The 23778-nt window shown below is 32.4% G+C and overlaps 1 protein-coding gene across 1 annotated transcript; it reads right to left on the reverse strand.

Annotated features, from left to right (window-relative positions):
* Window positions 1–827: 827 nt before the first annotated feature.
* On the reverse strand, window positions 828–23282 carry LOC116771373 (frizzled-4). Its single transcript, XM_032663218.2, has 3 exons — window positions 22242–23282; window positions 3718–3890; window positions 828–1876 (listed from the first exon to the last, which is right to left on the reverse strand). The coding sequence occupies exons 1-3, from the start codon at window positions 23147–23149 to the stop codon at window positions 1239–1241; spliced, it is 1719 nt and encodes a 572-aa protein (XP_032519109.1). The 5' UTR covers window positions 23150–23282; the 3' UTR covers window positions 828–1238.
* Window positions 23283–23778: the final 496 nt, after the last annotated feature.

A 23778-nucleotide genomic window follows, 5' to 3' on the forward strand; every position in this document is an offset into this window, starting at 1 on the left:
TCCCACATGTTGGATAGACTCCAGCCATCTTCTCTATTGAAATTCTGATATTTTTTAATTTCAATAGCCTCGCGGATTAACCTCGGTATGTACCTGTCTAATGTCTCTACGAGCGAGGATTTGTGGTTTATCAAACCGAATGTAGTGGCCTGGTCTGTCTATTGTGGAAAAATAAATAAAATACGCGTAGTTATCCGAAAAGTATTAATTTCATTAATACGAATACTCGCGGAAGTCTTAGATCTCATTAAACAAACTCTTTAATTATTTTTTTAATAACATAATACATTTAAACTCATAACTATGAAACAGTATAGCAAATGATCTAAACGATTGGGAAATTCTTTCCAGATATGAAAAACATTTTTGATTTTCTTTTAAATTATATTCTATTATAAGTTTTCTATTATAGTCATAACTTGAAGGTATCAATAAAAATGGATATTTTTTTTTTATTAAAATTTATTTACATTTACTTAAACATAAAAAGCCTTAATGCTTATCGTTATGTAATTAATTAAATAATATTTACATTAGTGTATTTATGTATAACTCGAAGTTATTTACATATTTCTTTATTAAATATAATAGGTAAATATGTATGAAAATATATAAAATATAAATATATTTTTTTTATAGCAACACTGTTGTCCTTTATTAATTACATTGTTTACTGTACATGTTTATAGAAAATATATTTCAATAGGCTCATTGGGCTAGGATCACTTAAAATCTATCATATGGAGACACCATAGACAATCTGCTACTATGTAAACTTTAGGGTATAGTTAGCTTGAGTTAGTTAATAGACAATAGAAAAAACGAAATTATTAATAAACTTGTTTATGTTCAATAAAAATGATTAAATTACTTGTGAAAAAAAAAAGCCGTCAATGTCAAAATGTTCTCAATATAAATAACATCAAGAAGAGTGTTGTAAATGAACAAAAGCTTAGTGTTTAAGGACATGACCATAGCAACAGGACCTCCGTACACAATGCAGGATTGTGTATGGTTTTATATTCATGAACTACTATAATTATTGTTTTGTACAATACATATATCTCACGGTCAATTAAATTATACATCTATAAAAAAATACAATTTTTCTCATCCTATAAATAGATTCGATTAATTTACATAATGGCACTCGTATTACACAATGTCTTTATTACACACCAACGATGCAGGAGAGGCGAGCCTCGGCAGTCTTAGCTCAGTGTTAAATAGGGTATCAGTCATAGAATAGTCTCCCCGGCCGAGTAGTGGTAGTGCCGCGGCTTTCTGTAAGACTGTTGTTGCGGTGGTCTGTATGTGGCGTATTTTTGCGGATGCCGGGTCAAAGAATGAGAATGTGTGGCGTAGCACTGCAGTGTTAGAGGGGCCGGAGTGGGGCCCGTGGCGCATTTGGACAGCGCTGGCTTCCTCGGACCAGATATCCTTCGCCATAAAGCCTTTAAGCGTGGCGTCGCTATCCATATAGCGACCATCACTCCAAGCACTTGGGTTGCGAATATTCGGAACAGGAACACCCAGAGAGCTGGTTGCGGCTGCGTCGACGGTTCGCTTGAAGGAACTGGCGCGGACAGCCAATCCTCTCTTAAAATATATTCATATATCCACGTCGCTAAGATGCACGCTGACGGTACAGCGTAAAGTGCGGCGAACGCCCCTAGTCTCAACAAACTCTGATCTTGATGAGCTGGTGCGGGCGAATTTAGCAATGCTGTCGGAGCGGGGATAGGAACCGGACGACGAAGAACCGATCGCAGCCCAGAAGCAAGAAAAACGCTGCCTAGCAACAAGCATATCGCTTCTGGGATGATCACCAACGCCAGTAACGATTTACTAGACTGGTTCCCGACAAAGCAAGTACCTGTAACGTAAAAAATATATATTAATATGTAAGACCGTTTTAGCGGAAAGGGATTCCTTTCAGTTTGATAAATAACATTCCGATTTTTATTAAACAGCACACAAAGGCACACCTACACAAACAGACGGCGAGAAAAAAGCCTGCATTAATAAGGCAATGGTTAAAAGGGCTGATTTAAAATTGAAATACGACCGGGCGAGGAGGAAAGGTGTCGTATTTAACGGCTCGAATAATGGTCGCGCATTTCTTTCGGTTGCTTTTAATGGAAATGATAAAAATAAAACAATGAGCTCAGTATGATTGAAACTGCAATATGCCTGAGAATTATACGGTGTGGCACTTCACTCGAAGCGGATTTCGAGGATTTTAACGAACTCATCAATCAGACTGAAATGATAGTCTTATCGATAGTTTAAAATCATCGACCTAAATGATAATGAAATACCTACATATATTCGATACAATAAATCTTAACTGAGTTACAAATTAGTACATCCGTACACTATCTCAAATTTGTCTCAAAAGAGCGCACCGCTTCAGTATCTTTATCTGGGGTCGGTTTTAAATTACTTTCATATATTTTCGCGTCTCGGTATTAGTTTCCGAGTTTTTTTAGAACATTATCAGAGCGGTGTTTTTCAATAGGACGTGAGTGTGTTTGAAGCCGAGCTGTTAATATCCTTAGAGCTGGAGCTTATGTGATAAGGAATTAGTTTGATAATATTTGTTTAACATGCCGCCTTGTTTTATTAAAATAACTCAAAAGATAATTCTTACATTGTATCTAAGACACTGAACCTATTCTGGAAATGTAAAATACAAGTACATTCAGCTGACTGGTCCGAGTTCGTTAATGTTGGTTATAGTTTGTGATCTTTTAACAAAATACGTAATTATATTATATATGACATAATCCGGTAGACAAAACTATAGAAATATTTCTAAAATTATAATAGACGCTGTATAAATACATTATATATCTTATATATGTAAACACGTACCTAGATTACCAACAAATTATAATATATCTGTAGAATTGTAAGGCACTCGAATATTCGTGTTTCTAAGTATTTATATAGTTGGTATAATTCCACGACGTTGTAGCCAAGTCATACCCTGTTTGAGAACACATGTATGATGCAGTGAACACAATGAAGCGGTGGTTTTACAAAACACTGAATGCTGAACGCATGAATGCGTGCTCCCGTGCACTCGTACCAGATTTAATCACTTTGAATTCACCGCCGTACATATCAAAGGAACGTTAAAACAACTATTCTCTATACGGATATGTATTAGAATTGTATTGATTGAACGAGACTAACGGCCATTCATAAATTTGTTTTTTTTTAATTTTTTATTAATCTAACGCGGCGTGGGTTCGTAGCTTTAAAAATCTATAATCTAATATAACTGTGAAGAACAAACGTAGTTTTGTTGTTGAAATGTTTACTTTACAATTCTTCCATCGGCCATTTGCTATTAAGTTTTTGTCTACAGAATATACAAGTCGGCATGTGCCGTTAAACTCAGCCTAGACTATAGAGGCGAAAGAATTAAAGGTAAGTACACAAGAAATAGTAAATAGTAGGCGCTCCAAGTGCTCATAAAAGGAATGGGAGTTAATAGCGTTGTTAAAGAACATTCAACTTCTGTATATGGTTAGCTGTTCCTCCTACATATACTATTTTCACCTGAAACTATTTACTAAATATACCTTTGTTCATTTTTTAAAGGGATTCGATGAATTTAAAAGAGTTAAAAAAGGCAGCGAGTCATTAATAATAGGAATAAAGATGGTATTATAGAGGCAGTTGATGTATTATTTTTTTAACACAAACCTGTTAATTCATCAGCGTCGACATCCCTTGTAACAAGTACTGCTGCCGCTAGTGCCGCAGGCACACCCCACGCTGCTAGCTGGAGTAGGGAAGAATGACGGTCATTCCTGGAGGCTGGGGTCGTTGGTGGACGTAATACACTCGCGCGCCAAGCCCCCGCCGCTACGACCCACCTGTAATATACAAATTAAATTGAAAATCATTATGTGTTTATCTGTGGTATTATCGTTGACAGATTATAATTATCAAAAAAAAAATGTGCATGTCTATGCTTATTGGAGTTGAGAATACATGTCACTTTTGAGTTAGCGTATTTTAAATATAACGCATTTGTCTACTATGTTGTGTCATTTCTAAAACTATGTAATAATCAAAAAGCCAAGCTGTAATTAGTAAATTTGGAACTATATTACATAGAAAAAAGTTTGCTTTCATAAGCGCATTTGTAGTTCGTAAACCAAATGCGATCTATATATATGTTTGTAAATATTGTGAATTTTAAATTTGTCTTTCAGTAGGTTTACTTGAATATTTTAATTATTAATCATATTATAATGTATTAACAGAGTTATAAACGTATTCCGTTTCAAGCTAAAGAATTCGGGCATCGCAAATGTGAATTTTATTTAGGTTATTTATATGCTAAAGACGCTTTTGCGCATCTTTGATCTTTCTACTTAATAATATATATAACTACATTTTTTGTGTAACTTGTTAAGGTTGCTAAGAATAAAGATTAATTAACGTTATATTCAGGGTAAAAAATAAAGATGGCAGGTGTCATGACATTATTATACCGTATCAGGATATTTAGACTCGACTATTGTTGAATTCTTTACCGGTTAATAGGCTTAATGATTAAGGTCGAGTAATGCGTTAATGTTAAAAAAAAATGTCCTTCCACAGAGTATAAAATTGACACAAACAGTATGTAAGCATTGCATATTTATATAAACATAAAATAAGTGAACATGTTTTTAAACATTTTATTTATATTAGTGAAGATACTGAAAACTATTTTGAAATTATGTTGTATGTTTGTTGATAATTTTGAATAAAGGTATAGAGGTATGCATTTAATTTCAAAGTAACTGCTACTTTGCCGAAAAATGAATTCCTTAATGAATGTGTAAACGATTGGCTTCCTTATGAGAAATTTATATCTTTTTAAACAACCACTGTTTTGGGTATAGAAATCTTTACTTAAAATATTATCGCTGGCGATAGGAAACTGGTCTGAGAAAGAATCATCAAAATTTATACTGGTTATGCGTGCTACATATTCTAACGACTGGTAATAAATCTTCAAAATATTCTTAATTGCTGCTTGAAAATTTATTTTAAAGTGTGAACTACTAAGCTCAGGCTTAAATATATATATATATATATATATATATATATATACATACAGCCACGTCCCTTTATTTATAATACCACGTGGTGTCCTGTTTTAATCCTAATGAGATATTTAAACCAGTTCTGGTGGATTTAGTTTCGTGTAAATTATAGCGTCTAAGAACCTTAACTTAAGCTCGTTAAAGTTTGTGACAGGCGTCGTCCCTAAGGTACAAGAAAGGTGTCGCCTTGTTTTAGCCGCCACCATTTTATGACGATCCCTGGTGTTCGTGAGGTTGATGAGCTTTTATGTAGGGTGCGAGGTAATGTTATGTTGGACGAAGATGTGAGCGGTGGCGTGTTGCTGGCACTTGAACAAACAACGGCCCGTATTTGAACAGAACCAAAAGTGGCGATAGTCCAAACAGTAATGTTTGATCCGGCCTCCAACCGACATGCCGACGGCTTATTACTAATATTTGTACCATTTGCATTCACATAATTAAGTATGCCATATCAGCTGTTGTCTGATATATGAAGCGTTTAAATTAGTTTTTTCTTATATCTTGTAATATCGGGTTTGTGCTTAGTACTATTCAATAAACACTCATTACGGATGTAGAGAAAATGTATGCTTGTATTAGTTTATTTAGATTTATTAGTTAGGTTCTAAAATATTACTTTTAATGGTAAAAATATTTTAAATATAAGAGTTGTCGCTTGGCGCTTATAACAGATTTCGAGATCAACATATCATGTTAAGTAAAATGCAAATGTTATTACGGTTCAGGTGTGAATGTTCTGGCATTTTTTTTTATTTTATTGTCGTTGTTTATGAGGCAGCGTGTCGCGCCCAGAGTGGTTATAAGCTGATAACGTTATCTCACGAAGAGCGATCCTTTCACGCTATTCAATCGGAAATATAAATTAAATCTTTACTCGACCTTAGCAGTCATTGGATTTTTAATGATATTTATTTACATTTATATAAATAAAAAAACTAGTTTTGAATTTGTATCGACATCTTTTCATAACATTTTCTCTACGAAGGTTCTAATGGAGAACTGTCATAGAGAACTAAGTAAAATATGAAAATGTTAAATCTGTATACAAAATAGCAACAAATACCGAGAGCGGAATTAAAAAAAAGTTACGAGACGTGAATAAAATGGTCATTTGATTTATATGCATTTATATTCAGCTTACATCCTTTTTTATCTTAGAACGGAACGAAAGGGGTCTCGGTTTTAAAATATATCTGCTACCGAATTTCGACTAATAACAGTCCTAACTCACAATTTCCATTCAAATTTTATAATACCAGGAATAATTTATGGATTATAAATTTAAAATAATTCGAAATTTTTTTCCTATAACATTCTCAAAGAAAAAAATTATTCCTGTACGGTTGTGTAACTGACCCGATTTTAAAAACATATTTTATGTTTTTTCACACTAGTAACATTACGAGGCCACACACGCCGGTTTACTCATATTCTTATTTCAAATCTGTCGACCATCGTAAACGTCAACATGACATACGGTGGTTTGGTCGGCCTCGGCTTCATTAAAATCAGCTTCGAGTTTTAGACTTTGGCTTTTTTTTCTCTGAATTTACTGTAAAAAGTAGTGATAATTCTTTTTTAAAATTTTAATATAGAATTTTATCATTTACCAACAATCGTTTCAAATTTAAGTAGATACATTTTTATCTATAAAAAACTGAATGTATAATCAGTCCGACAGAGTAACTAGATGCTGAGGCGGCATATAAAGCAGGATCGTTAAGACGATCGTAACAATAAAATCCTACACCCACTAAAGTATTTAGGTGAACAGGCTTTTTATTGCTCGGTGCAATGCTATTCACCTATAAATAACATAGTTGATTCATTTTATTAATGTTAAATAAAGATAACCCTATCAAGATGCATAATGATCAATAATTTAAGCGTTCAATATATAAACTATTGAGTATATAAATTCTTAGAACCATAAAAAAAGATCAAAGGAGCTCAGAGCTAAATACTCATTTAATTGATATCGATAAACTAAAACAAACATCATATGTTTTATCGATTTTTATGCGATGCATAATATAAATTGATGTTTATTATATTAATCATACCGTCCATTGGAACGGCAATACGTTACGCCTAGTTTCTGGGCGTTGTTATGACTTACATATTTTATTATACGCTTGAAATAAACGCATGCTCTGATGATGTACGAAGGGAGAAGTTTATTTCGGGAGCTCGTAAAATCGATTATCCGTTCAATTCGTAAACGTCTCCGGCGTCTGCGCATACAGGATGCACTATTTCTGTTACACGCCATTTGGAAAGGGAAGCTTGTGTAATATTAATATGGAACTCGTATTCTTTGTTACAACAACATATTATTTTTTTATGAAAATTGTCTTACATATAAAATTTCTCTTTTACAAGTCAGCTAATAGTTTATGTAAAAAGGGTTAAATATTTAATAGCTTCTAAATATTTTTAAGTCGTAATCGGTTTCGCAGCAGGGGTCTTTAAAGGATTCGGTCAAGTTTAACATAACCCGACATTCGTATTGACCATTAATATAAGACCTGATTCATACTTCCAGTTTGATGCACTTTTTAAGGTTTTTATGCTCCTTGAAGGATCTCATAACGTCGGTTATAAAATACAAACTGTATTCAGAATGATTGATGAACAAGAAAGATAATACTGAAGACGAATGTACTAAAAAGGTCGAAAATTAATAAGGTCTGTTATCCAGAATTAATTAATGCTTGATTGTGAGATAACTTTAATTATTTCAAGGAAAAAGTTCATGATTACTATCAAACATTATAAATTATATATATTTTATTTATCATCTCGATCTTTTTGCTTTGGATGTATCTGTAATTACTTGTATAATAATTTTATTATCTGTAATTCATTTCATTACATGTATACACGTGTATACCAGTGAATTGACTTCGTTGTAAGGTTTATACGAGTTTTTACAAAGTAATTAATACAAACCTATTTTATACGAGATTCATTGAATCGAATAACAATATCTAATTCCTATTTCTAATTGCTTGCTTTTTACCGTCGGAGTAACCTTTTATTGTCAGATACCTTCTGTTGAACTAATAAATATTGATCGTTCACAGTACCGGGAACTGTAACGTATGAATCTTCGTTGGAACCTGTTCTAACTCCTCGTTAGCCAGATGGAGGTGCAGGTTTACTTTTATAGCGTCCGCTTGATTGGGTTCGTTTGTGAAATTGCAGTATCGAAAATCCATTTAAAGGACTTTAACATTATTCTTATGATTTTTTTAAATTCTATTTTTATTTATATAAGAAACTGTTATCGGATGTGTATCCAGACTATTTTAAACCTGTCCGAGTAGCTTTCTGAGAATTGATATGATCCTATATCATCTATATATAACGATTCATTAGAAATAGTATTTATATTTTTATCTTATATTTTGTTTTTTGGTAATTTGATATGTAATTATGTTATAAATACAGCCAAGCTTTATTATATACTATAATCCACTTTAACCGCGTTAACCATTCTATTTTAACCCCCCTACAATAGATACAGATGATAAATATATTACTAAAATATCAAACAGATTAAGAGAGTACGATTTTTTTTTAATAAAACCTCTTTGGTAGTTTTCGTTTACAATATTGCCAGGATAATCTGAATAACAATTTGAAGATATAATTTAAATAGTTAATGTGATCGACTCAGCATACAAAACATATTATTTACATTTCTTTTTATGTACACTTTAACCGCTGATTGGCGACAACGCCTACTATGAATTTTGATCAGCTCCCGCCAGCAATCACTAAATTGGTCATGAATATGTATATTATGTTTTCTTTCCATTGTTCGGATCCATTAAAAATTATAATCGATAAAACTCACCATAAACAAGTATGGCTGGAAATGACTCAAAAGTTTTTTTCGATAAAATAACACTGTCACCCATAAAAAAATTAACCAAAACTCGAAAGCAATTACCATAACGAGGCTAGTTTTTTTTTCATGTCGGTGCCCATAGAACTCGATTTTAGTGACTTGGCATATTTATAGCCAGTGAAGTACCCTGTACTATGAAATGAATTTTGAAAGCTTTATTTTGACATTTAAGCGTTCATTGCCACAGATTAAATATTATATATTATAACAGATAATGTATGGTTAATATAATAAAAATTTAAAATACATTTCGATTCTAAATAGGCATATGATTAATTGTAAAATTAATTTAAACGTAATAATTTTATATAAATATATTGGATTGTACATGAAGTGAATCATTATAGTCAGGAGTTTAATTTAAATGAAATATAATTTGTAAACGTTATCAATCCCCGATGTAAGATCGTGGGCGCGTCTTGTTATTTCCTACATCACTTTGTAATAGGTGATTATCGCTTGACGGATTGACGCGCGCATTTTAACTGTTTATTATTAAAAATATTTTTTGTACTTTTAGAAAGCGGTCTATCATGATTTATTCTTCATCTACGTGAGATTTGAGTTAACAATTATCATGGGGTTTTGATTTTGTTTGCTTTTGAATTATGTAATTATGTATATATTTTTTATGGTCCTTTTTATTTAATTTTTTTTTTACAATTAAATCAGTAATTAAATGATAATATTTTTTCTCAAATACTAAAGTTATTTTTGATAGTTTCTATACTAGTTATTGTACATATTTATTGTTATGTTTTTTTTTTTAATGTATAAATCTCATAGTAAGTCATCTGAACGCGTCCGTAAAGTCAACACAAATATGGCGTCTAGAATCTATAACAAGTCAATGGTCGTTTTCCACTGGAATACCATACTTTTTTTTTCTCCCGTCTCTTATTTCTGTTTGGGAGCATCGCCTCCATTATGGGGAACTACAATTCCCATGATGGCCAGCTTTCAGGATAAACGTTAGATCTTCAATGACACATGACTTCTTATAACCTTATATGTTAGTTCGACACATTTTATTAGTAAATAATAATAAATCTCGTCGTGTTTTAAACATAGAATTTATCTCAAATGTTATATATTTTAAACGCAACCGAAGTATGGATTTGTAATATTTTTAATTTGAAAATGAAATTTTAATTATATTTAAGTGATTAACTCCTGGGCAGATATTAATTATCCCGACCAGCGTGACGGAATGGTGTCTATACAAGCACGGTGTGAATGAAACGGGTATATGTTTATCAGGCAGGTGTGAAAGAGACAAGTGCACAATACCTGTAGAGCCTCAAATGTGTTTCTCAAACTTTTTTCAGAACTCTAATTTTATTGTTCTTTTTCTTACATCCCATATAAAACTTGTTAGATTAGATTAATGAAAAAATTCAAAATAAATTTTAGGACTTTGTATTGAATATTACATTCAATGCATCATGTCAGAAAGTTTGGGAAACGCTGTAGGGCTCGTGCTTTTCTTTCCACTCTCGTTAAAAGCTTTTAACGAGCCGACCTTGCTTTAACGATTGAAGAGAGACGGAAACATAAAAGATATTAGGATAGAAAGGGATAGAACAGACTGCGGTCAACAATAAGCCTAACAAGGCGAACTTGCTTCCTTCAAGAGGAAATAACAGCCATATGAATACAGACGAATATAATACCTAAACCGTTCACATAAAGTAAAATTTTTAATAAACTAATATTAGTAGTTATTTGACAGCTGACACGTGATTGCTAACAAGAAAGACTCCCTTTTATATTTAAACCAAAATGAACTATTTGTAGATGTAATTAGATTCAATTTCGATTGAACCAAAAGGAGGCTTCTTTAAAATGTAACCGGAATGTATTCAAATTTGATATAAGCATTTTGGTGTTGGCTTGTTTTCGTTTACGGTGTTATTATATATTTATAATTTTTTGGAGTTATATCTAAAATTATTAAATTCAAAATGAGTACAAAAATTTATACAACATGAAAATATTGTTATTATTTAGTCATAGAATTTTTAATATGTAATGAAAGGTTTTGATCTGTATAGAAATACCAAAACTCTTGTATAAATAATGATTTAAAAAAAAATATCCAGTAAATACAGTTCTTTGGGCAAAAGACATCAACGCGCCGCAGGGAGTAAAGCCAATGTGGAATACATAGAACCTCCATGAATTATTTATTAAGTTAATAAAAACTATCATCTGTATCAAGTTCCCGCTGGGTTTATTTTGTTTATATATACATATATATATATATAGGTTGCTCGGTTTGATTTTCAAGATCTCAGAACAACATCTTGAGATCGTGTTGCGACATAACGATGCAATATCATTGTATCCCGATTTATTATGATCGGTGATTTAAATCAATTATTGACAATCGGCTTCATTTGTAACTTTTTATTTTAAGACCTCTATATGCGTATGTCATTATGTTGAGGAATGATACTGACAAGTCAGTCAATAAGGTGACGCAGAGCGCAGTCTACGTCACCTTATGACGTTGACGTCATAACTTCACTTGACTGTAAAAAAGAGGCTGACGATAAAAAAAAGTTGCTCTGTAATCATTAATATTCTTTAAGGATTAACAAAAAAACAGTATATCTAGTATTATAATGAAAACTGCTCAATTATTAGTGTGTTACCCGGAATAGTAACGTACCTACCATGAGTTTAATTCTAGAAACTATAAACATGAAGTCTTAAGTTTTTCACACATACACCTACGTTGATACTATCGTCTATCACATGCGAGATAGGAATGAAAACTTAACTGTATATGTACAGTTTCATTACACAAAACTAATGGTAGGAGCAAAAAGCTTTAATATATTACGACATTCGGTTGAACGAAAACAAACATAGTTAACAATGAATATATTTTCTTCTTCCATCATTAATAGGGCGGGGATATTCGGTGATCAATAGATCAGAGGACAGGTCGTTATTACATCGGTCGGAACGCTTCGTATGCAAAGCACAGTTCAAAGCAGCCGACTTCAGTTATTATAATTCATAAGCAATGCTAATTATATATCTAAGAAATTATCTTCACGATTTATTTATAGTCGTTTTTATCTGTATGATATATAGATTTACTTTTGTCATTTTCCACTATTAAAGGAATATATTAATAATAAAATATACCTATTCAGATTTGATAAATGTATATATATATGAGTAGTAAAGAGAGAAGTATTTAGTAGCTAAATTTTTGCTTCTCTTGTTTAAGAACGAAAGAAAAATATATAATATAAGTATAATGTATTATTTGCTTAAATAAATAAATAATTAGTAGATGAATTTAGTTTTATATGATATGCACGAAGTACGGTCAATGAACCCATCAAGATTTTTATGACTGAATTACTTTAGGATAAATACAGGCAAACAAATAATAAGTTACGATTTTATACATATCTTTTATCATAGAAAGGGTATAAAATGCTACTTCAAGCTGAATCAGGACTTCTAGTAGGCTTCTGAAAAAATACCGTAGTGTCTTTTCAACATATATTTTTGATAAAATTATCAAAAACGATCCTCGATATTACATTCAAACTTAATCTAAGAACATATTACTGTAGCTAAAACAATTAGCTTACTTGATTTATAAAAGATTAGCTTATATCAAATCTAAAGTTAAAAAAAATTGTTAACATCAAATCTAAACTTAAAACAATTAGTTTACTTCAAATCTATACTAAAACAATCAAATCTAAGCTCAGTAATTGACGCTGCGTTCGAAATCAACTCTCTTAATACAGGTACAAATTATAATTGTACCGTGTGTATTTCCGGAAACTACAATTAATTCTCATATTAAATTATATCGTTCTCAAACTGGTGCTGTATAAAGTATATTAAACTCATAATTTTGTGTCCAATAAAACAGTCGTCAGATTACGCTATTAAATCACTTGCGTAACAGTTCGTTGCTAATATAAATTATTGTACCAAAAAAAAAATGTATGTAAAAAAGCTGTAACAGATATAGGTGGAGTTTGTGTAACTAATCTAAGAATATAAAAAAATATATCGTTAAGTTCTTTATAAGAACTCATGTTTTTATATACTTCTGAACAAAAAATTCAGAAATTATGTTCCATTCTTGTGTTTTACTAATTTATATTAATAGTGATATATATTTTTAACTATAGATTTATATTTAATTCAAAGTTACTTTTTGGTTAAACAAACTTCACTTATAAGGAAACGTTGCTTTTCTCAGTTTCAACGAATTGATATCATCGCTAAATATAAGGTTTATTCTATCGATAAGTTTGTGAGCATGTATGGATGTTTGTTGCTCTTTAACGCGAAATCGACTGAGCAGACTTTGATGTAACTTTACAGTAACGATGCTCGTATATCAGAATGAGACATAGGCTATAATTTACTCATTAACTCCGTTTTGGGCCCGCGGGATGCGGTATACCAGTTGATTGGGTACGAAGTCATTTAATAGACTGCAACTCTGTAGTTTAAAGTTTATGTTATATTAATAGTTTTAACACACTTTATAAATGTACACACAGACGAAGTAGGGAGCAAAAACTATTGTTTCATATTTTAAACACCATTATAATTTATAGAAATATTTTGTGGAACTGTCATAAGCATACGCATTTATAACAGCATGAGGTTTCATTCGTCATAGTCTAGATTAAACGTACAGGATGTGTTGTTATAAGGTTGGCACGTTATAATTTGAAACGGGCTCAAATATAAGGGTCCTTAAGAATCTATAAAATATATATTACAAACATATTCAATAATAGCTTCAGACTGTTCGGATAATTATTATCGATCGAAATCAATTTGATTAGACGAAATTTATTAATCGAAATTATTATATATATATTTGTATGTGTAAAATAATCATTAGTATCATGACATTACGATCTTATAAAGCTAACACGGCGTTAAATGCGCAGGCGCACACGATCTTTACGATTCACCTCGTTATAACGATATAATGCAATTGTTTAACATACAATCGCCTCGTATATATTAGTGGTATAATAAACTGGTTTCTGAATTGTTTAAATTGGCCCTTATTGGGTTCCGTTGGTATATTTTTGGTGTTATAAGTTTACCGGTTTCTCGTATCATAAACACACATATTTTAACATCAGTACGAGCCGCTGTGCATCAATTCCAGCTGTCAAAACTGAAAACAATTTGTTTAAATCGAAACTCCTTGGTTATCTGCGATCGTTATTCCTAAGACTCGTTTTGGTTATATCTGTACAGGAAAAATAAATTTATCTTACTATGTATATTTTTTGTCCCTTCTTAACATAACGAGATCTAGTTAAGTGTGAGAGGGATGGTGATAATAATAATAACTTAGGATAGTGGGATCCCGCGGCGCAGACATGTGCATCTGCTTAGCGGGAACCGGGTGAAGATGCGACGGACAAAAAAACTATGGAATAGTTAACTAATTTATTTTTTCTACACGAAAATAATTCTTCAACTAACAACACGTTTAATCCGGAAACGAAGGCTCTTGAATTTAATTAGTGACATAAATATATAATTAAAGTTATTTATACATTCTCTTGTATTTTGTATGTTCCATAATTTCTAAGGCGTGTTTAGTTTTAGTGTTACAATGATATTAGTTTTGTTTTATTTGAATTTGTTAATATTATAAGTGAGAAATATGAAGAGAGCTGTTTCTTTTAATATCGTCTAAACAAAATCTCGCCATGGCATCTCCGAATTTCGGCTGCTTTAGTACTTTAAATTACAACCGTCGGGATTTCTCCTTACGATCAATAAATCAATAAATATATGTACGGCCGTCTGTCCGTCCGACCGGCATTAATGGAAATCATTGTTTGTTTAGGACGCCGACTTTGCGCTATGTTATTTATCGGAAGTCGTTTTAAAAATAGACAAATAATTATTAGAGACTTTGGCTACGTAAAAATACCTATCTATGGTCGAGTATTTATGTTTAAAGTATATAGTTACATTCCCATTTCCCAAGACGCCACGTCATGACTTAACGCGCATATCAAATTACAACACATCTGTTTAAAAGCGTGTGTTTATAGAAAATTAAATTTATAATACGTTACATTAAAATACTATGTTTTGAGTACTGGATATTTATGCGAAGCACCCTAAATTTAACAAAAACCCTCCGTAGGAACCATAAATAACTTCTTTCGTTTCACCGCCGTAAACTGGAACAAAAAAGCCTACCTGCATCTACAATGCCTCCATATTTAACTTGATACATTTTATGTTCTAAGACCAACAAAGGCGAAGCCAAGTTCTGGGAATGTAAATCTTTAATTTGGAACTGAAATCTTGACAAGGGGTCCGTTGTTTTAGAATCGAATAGACAATAAATAAAATAAGATTTAGTATAGCTTTGTTAACCTATTTAGGATGTATTTAAAATCTTAAAAAAGTTCCAAATTAGAGTTCAGTTTGAACGCTAGTAAATACGATAAGAGGTCTTCATAGATTTTATAATATAATTTATATAATTAGATTTTGTTTTTTTTTTTAACAAAGACGTATGTTTGTAACGTTTTTGATATGTTTTTAATATTCGGTGAGAAAATGAGCCGTGAAAGCTTTAAACAAAGCAATCCTCGGCTGTCTTGTTTGTGGGAGCAGACGCTAAATGACTGCATGCGCATACGCATACAGGGTGACCACGTTAATAAATAGCAGGACAAAAATTATAAACAGTAACCGAAAATCACTTTCCAATTTATATTTATTACACTGAAATAAAATATTATTGTAATACATGTTTTTCTTTAAATTAAATTATATCTGTCATATTTAAGGTATATAAATTTTAGTCTCATAACAATTATATGTACTTAAAAATTAATATTCAAACTCATTTAAGCTTTTTTTTTAAATATTGATCGTTATTTTATCTGTAACTAACCGATGGCCATCCTTTGCACGTTTACACAGAGCAAGCGATCACGGTGTTTGCGATAAGACCTCTGGATTCGTTCATACAAAGACAAAAGGGTGGTGTCAGTTGATTCTAAATGTAAACACGCATTTCTGTTCCTTGCCTATAAACTTCGACTGTATGGTTACAAATCAGCTAACAACCGAACCAAACCAAAATGTATCATATTACAAGTCAAAGATATATCATTATATAGTTCTGAATAATAAGGAGTTGATTGCTGCAAGTTCTACATAGATATTAAAATCAATTACAATATACCCGACGAGAACGCATCATGAAAGTCCTTAATTACATACTATCCATCATCGAAAACCAACAAACGAGGTGCTCTCTGAAAAATGTTGCCCACCCACTGACAGAAATAATTCGACCTTCGGAACAACGGAACATTAATTTTGTGATGTAAAGTAAACCAGTTCTACGACACTTAGCATAGATCAATCAATTCTTGCAATTTCAACGATCGAAAACTGATGTAATCGTGCTTTGATAAAGTTGATATGACAGTATCGAGATTACGATTCTTAATAACATATTTGTATGAAAGCTAAACAAAAACATATAGCATAACCTAAAATACATATAGTTATGAATGCCTTTGCTGATACAGTAATCATTTAGCTGTCCGTACGAAAACAAAACTAATATTTGGAATTCAATAAATCTAAATTATAATATCTATAAATGTCCACAAACCTTCACATTTATATATGTAAGTGGAACTATTAAAAAAAAAACTTTTTTTGTATAGAATAAACTTATACAATACTATCGAAATTTACATTAAAATTAGTAGAATTAATTATATTTTTTTATCATTTTTATAAGCTGTATGTATATATAATTAAAACGAGTACTTTTTTTATAGAAAGGAATTTGAATTAATATTTGAGTGTCAGTTATTTGATTTTCGGAGATTTTTCTCCTGGGATCCATTTAAAAAAAAACATTGAAGGTAGTCTTCACTGTACCTCAAAAACCATGTTCACGGAAAAATAATCATCTGTTAAAAATAAAGGTTTCGCCAACCAAGTGCCTTTACAATTGGCAGGTTTTTTAACGATCGCTTATTTTTATGAGCTCGGTATGCCCTAAGTTTGGCATTGTAACTCTACATGCTACATCATTCATAAATCTCAGTACATTATAGTATTAACGTAGGTTATCGGATAAAAAAACATGACACTTACGGCAGTGTAATAATACGAAATTGTCGTCAGCGTACAGGTTTTATTAAGTTCATTTTATATCAGGAGATTTGCGTTGAATTTCAAATATTTTGTCCTTTTGTAATATTGTTATTGTAATATAAAATTGTTAGTACAAACTCGGATCAGACAGAATTCATTACTGAAATACTCACAAACTGTATGAACAAACAACATGTTCGTGTATATATATTATCTTAACATGTTTCTTATTAAACGTAATATCCGAATTCTTAGTATACAATATACAGCGTGTTCCAATAATGAGCGCGGCTAGATAGCATCTCGCTGTACCGATCTCCTTAACAGATATGCAGAATCCTTTCTCGGCTCCTTTGTTATTCCGAGAGCGGACACGACCGGGACCTGAATAGTATATCACAAACCGTAAAAAAAGCTAGATTTATTATGTTTTGGTTAAATTTCTTCCCCATTCATGAATACAAACGAAATTGTATGAAATCTATTAAGGAGCTATACGCATGTTGTCATAAATATATCGCATAGGAATGATTGAAATTAAATACAGTATAAGTTATGTTTAAAATTATAGTATTACTATAATAGCGTATTGTAAATCAATGTTACAGTACAATTCATTATAGGGAATACCAACGAACAATACAATATAGCTGAATGAATTACAAGCCTAAACAAGAATTCGCGGTCCCGTCATTAGTATGGCCTGGCTGTTATGAAAGTAAATTATTCTGCCAGTGCAAACTACAGTGATTACAGCCGGCCTAAGGGAACGTCAGTGCTTATTGCAGATGATTGAGAGTGCATGCAGGGCTCGGTGGAAAGGGATGGAATCATATCATATCCTGGGTGTGATAAGGACAGCGACAGCTCAGCATCTGATTAGCATCCCAATTACAGTGCGGGCGCGTTGGATCGAACCTTCGGATGTAGTGTTGTTACATGATCGATTCTTAATAAGAAATTCAATACTATAAAATATAATGAGAATAAAGATTTTCGTAACTATATATATGTACAACACTATGAGTCATTCATCTCGTCTACATGTGATATGTGATATGTCGGGAATATAGAATAATATAGTAAATATTTCCGAAAATTACTTTTCACTATAAATTGTATTATACGTTATAAATTATTGACTATATTTTTACATTATTATCTCAACGTAATCACTTATTTTTACAATACTTTATTTCATATTACGATTGTTTGTCTCACCTCTAATCATTATCAGAAATCTTATAATGTATTATGAATGGAAGGTGACCCTTTTTAGTAGTGTCGTATTGTTTTAAGATATATCGATATGTTTTTGAAGACACAGCCCTGCTAACGAGCGCGGCTACAGGCTGGGCGTTCGTGTGAAGATAGCATCGGCAGCCGCAAAATATAAAATAAACAAGAAATTATGGACACCATAACCTATCCGTGGAGATAAAAACTTGATTATATTCTCTTTAAAGTTGGCTATAATGAAGTGTTTTCGAACTCCTGATAAACAAAAAGTATTGTTTTTGTTAGTACATGTCCCTAGTTCCCATCTTCAAAGTAATCAGTGTATATACATCTACTTATACAATTTTTTTCATTCATGAAACTTAGTATACAAAATTATACACTTAGATTATAAAGAAACATTGTTACGACCTAGATATAGACCACACAACTGTATATACAACTTGCGTCTAAACACGTTTTAGTTATGAATAATTGGTCTGTTTTCATTAGCAAAAATACTTTACAACAAAACGGAAACCTTATAACGGTACACAAGATTTCGTACTGCACTCTCACCATCGTTCATCACCAGCTTTTAAAACATTAAATCATCGTTAAATGTATTGCTAATGTGAGAATGCATTCCTACAAACAATTCCGATCATATTTACGATTATAAACAGATGGTACCAAGCGTGTTTTATTGCTGGAACCGTCTATGGTTTTCTAAATGAAAACTGAATTACTGTTATTTACAAATGGCGTTATTACGAGATGAGAGATTCAAATTCTCTAAGCTTAAACGTTTTGAATCCATTTCCTTTGAGGTCTGTTCACACTGACTCGATTGTTGTATTTAAATGAAATTAAAACGTGCTTTTTTGATAAATAATATTGTAAATGTCGGAGCAGGGTCCAGGCCATGGTTACATATATTAAGACACTATTCAGTGTAAAGTATTTAATCAAAATATTTAAAAATTACAATTTATTTATTTGTTTAACATCAATATATGACCGCTTATACGTTATTGTCGATAATTTGTATATATTAAAAAAAATATATGCGTAAAGCAGCCATTTTAAATAATGTACAAAGGGTTTTACTTGTGAATTGAGGAATGATAAACGTGTTTCAAGATATCATAGCTGTGGCACGGACGCTTGGATAAGAAACCAATTTGATGTTTCTCATTACACCGACCACAGAACATACCGCGACCTCACGGTCATGATTACGAACTTGTTATAATCTGTCATTATTTTATTTTATTATAATCTATGCAACGAACAGAATGTAGTTTATATAGCATATATAACTTTTTGTACTCAATGTCTACATTGATACAATTAATGTAGATACTTAAATTGCAAAACGTCGTACATATTATTAAAAAAAGATAAACGTTCATGGGGAAATATGTTTCAATATTCATCGAGTGTATACAAGGTTCGCTAAATAAAACTAATTATATCAGATAACTTTTAATAAGATATATTAAATGCGTCATGAGGTATAATTTATCACATTCGTGTATTAATAACTGTCTGAGGCGACGCGGTGACGTTCTATTAGAACTGCGGTGAAAGCCGGCTGGACATAAATTTATAGGAAATTATCATAACGAGTCCCAACTAAATAGTTATTATGGAAAATATTATTAACGTCATTCAGAATATTTTAGGACGGTGCCTGAATTGACGATTTCTTATTAAAAAAAGCATTAAGTCGATCCCGTTGTAAAACAATGCGGTAAAAATTTAAACGACACAATAAATTTTTTTGCCAAATGAAACTGAAAGCGTGAATTATCTTAATTATCATTAACAAGGAATTAAGCAGCGAAGAATTAAAGCCGGTATAACTTTCGCTAATGTGTCATCACGATTTCAGAAAATGTCTCATTTAATACGAACTGAAGAAAAATACGGTATGCGAACATTAGTGAGGAAAGGCATTGCAGGGGAAGAAACGGTAATACTTATATTAATAGCGTATGAACTTAAATGGGTGACTTTTTGTTTTATTTATTCAAACAGAATATGAATTGTTAGATCGGACGTTTTAACCGTCGTTATGTTAGCATCGATAGGTTCCTCGTAATCGAACAAATTTATGTTGTATTGCAGTACAACTTTTTGTGCGCAATCGCCGGCCGAGGGATTTAAAAAAGCAGATGCCGCCAAACCGCTCTAGAACCACTATATTTAGTGTCAAAATAAGATAAGATTGGTTTGGAAGCTGCTGTTTGTTATTCCGAGCTCGGCTATAAGGGTATATAGGAAAATATATTCAATAACGGAAAGGTTTTCTTCGCGATAACTAACTTTTACAGCCTATAATTTATTATTCAGTAGTAAAAACTGTCAGGCTCTTTAAAATTAACGAGCCCATTTAAAACATAATTTAAACACAAACTGGTTTCGGTTTTGAAATAGAAAATTGGATTTTGGTTAAATATATTCATTGTGTTTCACCAATAACATATAATTATGTTGAAACATAGTACATATATTTTATTTATAATTAAACTGAACGATACTTTACGTATTTATGTTGTAATAAAGCGAAGTAAGTTTTTACATAAAAAGGTCTTGACGTATTTTCGTTTTTACGTGATCATTTCTTTGTCAAAATAATTTACGAGATTATATTACGATTTATTTAACGAACCGAGTTAAGTGAAAACATATCGTTGTTTTATTTTCTACATATATATTATTTATAACATTTTTCTGGTGTCATAATTTTATTGAACAAATAACATAACTACTTAACCACAATGAAATTAAAATTTTCGTTAAAGTACCGGTTATGTAAGTTGTATTTTAAATTTGTCTAGTTTATATCTTAAAATGTAATGTTACAAATGTTGAAAACTGGACTGCTAACGCTCTGAGACTGTTATAATAATTTCACATAACAAAACAACTCAGAGAAAGATCAAAGTAAAAAAACCGGAGTTGTATGTTAATTTATGTTTAACGTATCTAATGGCCGTCAGTATTACATGTTGGGTCATTTGCTTAGTTATAATCTTTACGGACCGTGACTTATCGCTAAGAAAACAAAAGGCAGGCTTCAGTGGCGTTTTATGGAAACTAAGCTTTACTATTCATATTTAAATAATGTAACTGGCTGAAAACAATTTTCGAAGTACATACAAATATCCGTCGTTTCTTGTGTAAGATGTTTAAGTTATACTTTTACTCAAATTATTCAATCGTAGTACGGTTATTGACAATACACAAGTATTTTAGATGTAAAAAAGATATTGTCTGGAGTTAGTAGGGAAGGATCATTAAAACGTCATGTTAGTTACTGATAGAGAAAAATCGTTTTAGATCCGATCAATACATCCATGAGTACCTACATTGGTATATGAAAACGTTGACAAAAATACAAAAATGTATTTGAAGATCCGAAAATGTAACTACAATTGCAAGGAAGACATTTGTAAACTGGCATTGTTAAGGATTTCTTTTGTGCTAAAATAAATAAAGCGCTTAAGTTGCTTGAGGTGACAAAACATATATTCATTGGCGACAAAAGTTAAACCTGAGCCAGGATTTCAATAGGCAGGTTACAAAACTCAGGTAAAGGGAGGTGTTAAAAGGCTTTTGTAACGATACAACCCTCCTTCAATTGTTCAGTTTTCAAAAGTTTTTCTAATTCTTTTGTTTTATTCTAAGGCAATTGTCCTATTAAATATAAATGTGATAATAATTTGTCGTTTTGTTCTGTATTTCCATCTCCTATATAAATATTGTGCGAGATACCAACTATGTTTCTAAGAAATATTAAAAATATTAATTTGACTTACCAAACAGATGCTGCTAAGCCAAAATAATACAGCAACAGAAACACGACAGCGCAATTAGGATTTGCCAGTCCGTCGTGGGCAAGCAGCATTCGAGTAGGCGATGTAGAATCCTTGGCACAACCAGCGGCAGTTCTCCCAGCTGCAGCACGAACCCCCCAACCAGCAGCAGCAGCACAACGGCACAGCGCTACCAACACAAGGGCTCTTTCTCCAGCACCACCACGATCTCCACAAGCCAATTGAGCTCCAACCGCTGCCAGTGTGCAAGCGAAGCTAAGTGCCGCCCATGTCGCAAGCCACACTTCAGCGGCTTTCCTTTCTCCTGCATCCCACAAAACTTCTGCATCGCAGAATTGTGCACAACGAGCGGAACCTCGAACATATACCCAATTATTCGGCTTCAAAAGTCTTCGACAGGCGCCTCTACCAGCATTTGTTGCATCCAACGGAATATTTCCAATGGGCGGAGCTCGCTCCCCTGGACCCTCCATGCACATGTGCTCATGATTATTTTCAGCCGGGAAGAGTGAACAATCTAATTCAGCCGGCCATTGGAAACCGAAACCCCGTAATACTGGATAACACCTTGTGTAAACACTCTCGCATAGACCCCGGCACGGCCCGATTGGTAAAGCGACTTTATCCGTACACATTGGAACATAAACCGCACATAAAAACAAATGCAACTGTGATGAACACCCGTACTGAACTAGCGGGCTGAATGTCTGAAGAGTCACATCGGCATCAGCTTGTAGGGTATGCCGAGCCAAATTCGGCATTCCAGTCTGGTTATATCCAATGTTCTTACACATAGCTACTTTAATGGGTTCACATGTCCTGACATACGCCTCCGCTGCGGTCTCGAACGCGAGGGTCACAGATAAAAATAACACAACGAAGCACCTCATCTTGATTTAAATGATATCACAATAAAGATTTCATTGTTTTGCATCGATCATGTTTTCGCGCGCGCTAAACACGACGAGACATACGTACTACACCGCTCGCGTCTTACGACGTTGTGAAGGACTTCGACTTCAGAGCGCGCGGTCACCCGCTCGGGGGAGCTCCCTCCTAATAAACAAAAAAGATCCACACTTACTTCGGCAGGTAACCACGATGGTATCATAAAGAAAGGGAGGGAAATTTTTCACAAGCTGTAACTGGAGTCATAGTCTCGTTATTTGTAACAAGTGTCCTTGCTGCAATCTTCGTTACAGCTAATCTTTATTCGATAAAATGCTAATAAGCAGGGGACACACTGATTTCACTGCTTTGTCAATAAGTCTATACATTAAAAAGCCTAAAATAATCCATAGTTATGTCTTGAGCATCTGTTATCAAGCGTTTGAATTGTTTCTAAAAACCAAGCGTATTTTTTGAGATCACTAAATAGATAGTGATTACCAAGGTTTACCTACAATTCAACGATGTGTATGCGCCTTTAGTAAGTGACCAACTTTTATCAGCCCGTTATCGAAACATCGATTTTTCGATAAAATTCAGTGATAGAGCCCGTTTATTTTACTTTTATTTG

Source organism: Danaus plexippus, chromosome 17 (assembly GCF_018135715.1).
Source record: "Danaus plexippus chromosome 17, MEX_DaPlex, whole genome shotgun sequence".
Classification (NCBI taxonomy): domain Eukaryota; kingdom Metazoa; phylum Arthropoda; class Insecta; order Lepidoptera; family Nymphalidae; genus Danaus; species Danaus plexippus.

Excerpts from the sequence above, each read along its gene's own strand:
- LOC116771373 (XM_032663218.2), bottom strand. The coding sequence starts at position 23,149 with ATGAGGTGCTTCGTTGTGTTATTTTTATCTGTGACCCTCGCGTTCGAG. Across the intron at positions 3,891-22,241 it reads GGCTTAGCAGCATCTGTTTG|GTGGGTCGTAGCGGCGGGGG; the intron begins GTAAGTCAAATT and ends TGTATATTACAG. Across the intron at positions 1,877-3,717 it reads CGACGCTGATGAATTAACAG|GTACTTGCTTTGTCGGGAAC; the intron begins GTTTGTGTTAAA and ends TTTACGTTACAG.